The 4,540-nt window shown below is 45.8% G+C and overlaps 3 protein-coding genes across 3 annotated transcripts, besides 10 other annotated features; all 3 read left to right on the forward strand.

Annotated features, from left to right (window-relative positions):
- Positions 1-595, forward strand: Tc00.1047053444777.10 (drug resistance protein, putative; the record flags this gene model as incomplete). The annotated part of the gene is made up of 1 exon (XM_798393.1): positions 1-595. A coding segment is annotated over one exon (595 nt), but the record flags the coding sequence as incomplete, so codon positions are not given.
- Positions 1-4,540: a sequence feature (heterozygous, non-Esmeraldo-like haplotype).
- Positions 907-928: a sequence feature (AT_rich).
- Positions 938-957: a microsatellite.
- Positions 1,427-1,449: a microsatellite.
- Positions 1,532-1,554: a microsatellite.
- Positions 1,627-1,659: a microsatellite.
- Positions 2,074-2,095: a sequence feature (AT_rich).
- Positions 2,103-2,122: a microsatellite.
- Tc00.1047053444777.20 (hypothetical protein, conserved) lies at positions 2,163-3,185 on the forward strand (the record flags this gene model as incomplete). Its single annotated transcript, XM_798394.1, has 1 exon — positions 2,163-3,185. The coding sequence occupies one exon, from the start codon at positions 2,163-2,165 to the stop codon at positions 3,183-3,185; it is 1,023 nt and encodes a 340-aa protein (XP_803487.1).
- Positions 2,696-2,725: a microsatellite.
- Positions 3,531-3,551: a sequence feature (AT_rich).
- Tc00.1047053444777.29 (intraflagellar transport protein IFT88, putative) lies at positions 3,688-4,540 on the forward strand (the record flags this gene model as incomplete). The annotated part of the gene is made up of 1 exon (XM_798395.1): positions 3,688-4,540. A coding segment is annotated over one exon (853 nt), but the record flags the coding sequence as incomplete, so codon positions are not given.

A 4,540-nucleotide genomic window follows, 5' to 3' on the forward strand; every position in this document is an offset into this window, starting at 1 on the left:
TTTTTTCTTGGGAGGTTATATTATGGATAAGTGTGGCCAAAGCTATGTGACTATCCCTACGTCGATAAATCTGGGCATCGCCTTTTTTATTCTTTCTAATGCTAATTCTCTTGCTTCATTGATTCTGGCTTCCGTGTTCTTTGGTGTCGCGGAGTCTACCAGCTCTGGAATGTTGCTGTCACTTACTGCCAACCATTCTCCATCCACTGGCCGCGCTCCCTTCATGGGTCTTATACGAACTGTGCAGGACTCTGGGCAAGTGCTTGGGCCAATGGCTTCGGGCGTAATTATGGACTACTTTGGTTTTGCCTCTGTGTGTTACGTCATGGGGGCTGTGGGGATGCTCAGTGCCCCTTGGGCATACTTCTTGATTCCGGAAAAACCGCCTTGTCATCTGGAAGAAGAGGCGGCGAATTTCAGTGAGGGATCTGCCGCTGTAACCTCACTTGTTACGGATGAGGAAGGGAAAAAAAAGGAATTTCTTGTTGTTGACGCCGAGGGTGAAAGATGTTTATCGTTGGACGAAGAGCTGTCACTATTCGATGACGCCGTGTCGGAGAAGGAGTCTGTGAACATGGTGGTACCGAAGGAATGATGGGGACTCACTTTTTTTAAATTTATTCCGAGGCTAACAGTATTTTTGTGTTTTTTTTTTCTGGATGAGAGAAGTGTATGAGCCCATGTGTGTGTGTGTGGGTATGTGGGGTGAAAAGGGGAAACTTTGGTGCCTCCTTCCCGCATGCTTCATGAATGAACCCCGTTTTGTCACTAGGGCCCGTGATCCCACGTTTTCTTTAATTCGGTGGGGGTAGGGGAAGAGGAGGAATACTCCTCGTCTCCAACAATAGGAAAGAAGAAGAAAAAACAAAAACGGGCGATCCAGTTTTGTAAATGGTGTTAATTTGGATATATTTTATTTATTTATTTTGCGCGTGTCTTTTTTTTTTTTTTTTTTTTGATCCTTGAAACCTTTTGTGGGGAGGGGGGAAGTGAGCCCAGAGAGGGGTCGAATCAATAATTTTTTCCCCCTTTCCTCCCGGCATCTACTCTGCTTCTCCACCGGTGTGTAGATTTTTGCTTTTAAATGTATCACGCTGGACGGCGGCGGGGAAAGTTTTTTATTTTCTTTTCTGCATCTTGCCCGAACATTTTACTGCACTTCACGCAGGGGAGGGTTCTGACGGCAGTGGGGTGTTCAAAGACAGCCGTCTTTTAAGCTTCGAGTGAGCCTGGTTGTTGTGGGATACAGTTTTTGGGCACATTTTTTTTTTTTTCCTTTTTGTGTGTATGAGTGTTTTTTGCATCTTCTTCGAGTTGTGGGGGATTCTTTATAAAATGGAGGAAAACCTTGATTTCCCATTGTTGTGCTTTTTGTTTTGTTTTGTTTTCGAGTAGTATGGGGACACGTCTTCAGCCAGGCGCATATTCTCTCTCTCTCTCTCTCTCTCTGTGTGTGTGTGTTTGTGGGAGTCCCTATGATTTTTATCGGGGTGGTGAATTTGTGGCTGCGTTCCGTTGTATATTTTTTGTTTGTTGTGTTGTGTTGTGTTGTGTGAGAGGTGTCATTTATGGCAGGAAAAGTGGGACGCAAATGTCATTGTTGCTGATCACAGGTTCTTTTTCTTCATTATTATTATTATTATTATTATTGTTATTATTTTTTTATCCGTTACCGGACACATGTATGTACAATTCTCATTATCATGGTTTTTTATGTTTATGTATGTGTTGTTTCTTTATATTGGCAAGGAGTGTACCTTTTTAGCCCAGTACGGGACGAGGTTTTTTCTATTCCATTCATATGTGAAAGGCTCCTCAATGAATGGGAGGAGGGGGCTTTGAGAGGGGGTGGACGTGGATTATGATGATTAAAGAAAAAGACATTTCAATTAAAAGAAAACCAACAAGAAAAACAACGAGGGGCTGACGAAAAATGGAACTGTGAAAGAGGCAATTCTCTTTCGCTCTCATTGGTGCAAATGATTTATGCTATCATATGATGTCTTTTGCCAGACGATTGTTGCATCTGAGTTTTGGTGGTGTGACGTCTCTTTTTATGACTGTTGGTTTCAGTTTATTTATTTATTTATTTTTTGTCTTCTTTATTATTATTATTATTATTTTAATTTTGCAAGAAGGAGTGTGAGTGTGTGGCCGGTAAGATGTCTCGGCAGGCTGTGGGTTGGCTGAGTTCCAAGCTTGGTATCAACATTGACGGTCGCACGGAAACCGAGGAAAAGACAGATTCTGCCTTTTTCCCCTCCCATGGATTTTCCAGCGCTGCCATGAAGATTGACATGTGTCTGCACAAAATCAACGACGCCGTGTTTGGCCGCGATAGCGATTCCGGTGCTGGCGGTGAGAGTAATTTTATTGGCAGTAGCAGCGGTGTCGGTGTGACCAGCGGTGGCGAAGAGGTGGAGCTGGATGAGAATGGCCTGCCCATCACAAAGAATTGGTACTACTTTGACAAGGAGCTAAACCGTTGGAATGTGAGCCCGGAGGCACCCGCGTCGATCAAAGAGGAGTACGAGCGTAGACTGAAGGAGGACGAGGACGAACGGGAGGGGCGGAATTTCGTTCCGCCGCCACCTCTTCCGCCCCCACCCGCACCGCCCCTACAACCTTTCGTAGGGGAGCATCCTTCCATCTATCCGAGGGGTGGCCTTTTCCCCACTGGGGCACCGCCGCCGCCGCAGCAGCAGCAGCAGCAAAATCAGCAGCACGGTACTCATCCGCAGGGATTGTTTGGTATCCAATCCTCCATGGGAACTCCGCACCACCGACCGCAGTACGCCATGCCTAAATACTTTGACTTGAGCACGTCTGCGCCTCACATTCCGACAACAAACCTTACCACACCGCATATTTCCACGTATGTGCATCCACAGCCACAAACACAAGAACACCAGCATCAGGGACAACAGCTTCATCCCCATCAACCACAGCCGAACCAAGAGTCTTATCAGCAACCAGGGGTACAAACACAATTTATTCGACAACAACAGGATGATCCCTATCAACAGCATGAACAAAGACAAACGTATAAACAACAGCATCCTCTACATCCGCAGGTCCCACTCTCCCCACCAACATCAGGTTACGATAAAGGAGAGCCCAACCAACTTTTTCATCATTCATTTCAGAACTCGGTGCCGGGCCATCCAAGAGGGTACCCTTACTGATGGAAATAGGAAGCGGCGGGGTCAAACAAAGTTTTTTTTTTTTTGCGCGTATATGGTTGTTTATATTATTGTGACAAGCTTCTTGTATATTTTATGTACCAAGAAAAAGTAATAAAAGTAAAGAAACGCTGTTTGTTTGTGTCCTTTATTTTGGGATTTCCATACTCTCGATGTGCTTATTTTTGCGGGCGTTTAAGGCCGTTTTCATTGCAAGACGCCAAGTGAAATTTGGCCCTTTTTTTAATTACTGTTTATATACATATATATGTATATTGCTTTCTCTTTTCGTACCTTTTTTTTTTATTTGGAAAAAAAAAAATGTATATTTTTTCTTGTTCTCACTTCATATTTATTTATTTATTTTTTGTTTGGTTGTGGGAGCAGGAGTCACGGTCGTCTCAAGCCAGTCAGTCTTCCGCAAAGAGGGTGGGGAATTGGAGTAAGCACAACGTTTGGACTATATTTTTAAATAAACTTTTTTTTCTTTGCTGCTTCCAACGCAATGGAATTTGCATCGAATGATGGCGCCGAGGAGGATTTGTATGCGGCCTTTGAGCCGGAGTCAGAGAATGCATTTGCGGCGTCCCCCAGAAACTACGTCTCCGAGACGCACGAGGTTGGTGGCGGCGGTGCTGTCAACCCGCTGATGCAGGCCCCGCCGTCCAGGTGGGGCGCAACAAGCATTGGCTCAGCATGGGGCGTGCCGGGGAGCCGAGTGGGCACGATGGGCGGTGGCGTTGGGGCCGCTCGTCCAATGACGTCCAACCGCGGGGTCGGCTTCAACGCCGCACTCACGCAGTTCAACAGCGGCGCCATTTTTGACCCCGCCGGTCAGGGCCGGACGGCGATGGCGATGGGCCCAGCACCTCCGTTGAAGAAGCGTGGCGAAAACAGTCCGGAGGAGCAGTGCGCGGAGGTTGAGAAACTGATTCACAAACTCATTGAAGAAAGTGCCATGCTAGCATTACAGAAAGACTACGGTAGCGCATTAGAAAAGGCAAAGGAAGCGAGTAAGAAGGAACGTCAATTATGTAAACAAAGAGAACAACTTGGTCTTGCGGATCAAATCAATGCCGATCTTACGTATGCCGTGCATTTTAACCTTGCTGTGCCATACCAAAATCATCAACTTTACACAGACGCTCTTAATACATATTCTCTTATTCTTCGAAATCTTCAATTTTCACAGGCCGCACGTCTGAGAATAAACATGGGGAATATACACGTTGCCCAGGGCAGGTACCTCCTTGCCATTAAAATGTATCGTTTGACACTAGATGAGACACCAACAGCATCCCGAGAACTTCGCCACAGATTATTGCGCAGTATTGGTAATGCCTTTGTGAAACTTGGTC

The sequence above is a fragment of the Trypanosoma cruzi genome, genomic scaffold (assembly GCF_000209065.1).
Source record: "Trypanosoma cruzi strain CL Brener 1047053516677 genomic scaffold, whole genome shotgun sequence".
Classification (NCBI taxonomy): Eukaryota; Euglenozoa; class Kinetoplastea; order Trypanosomatida; family Trypanosomatidae; genus Trypanosoma; species Trypanosoma cruzi.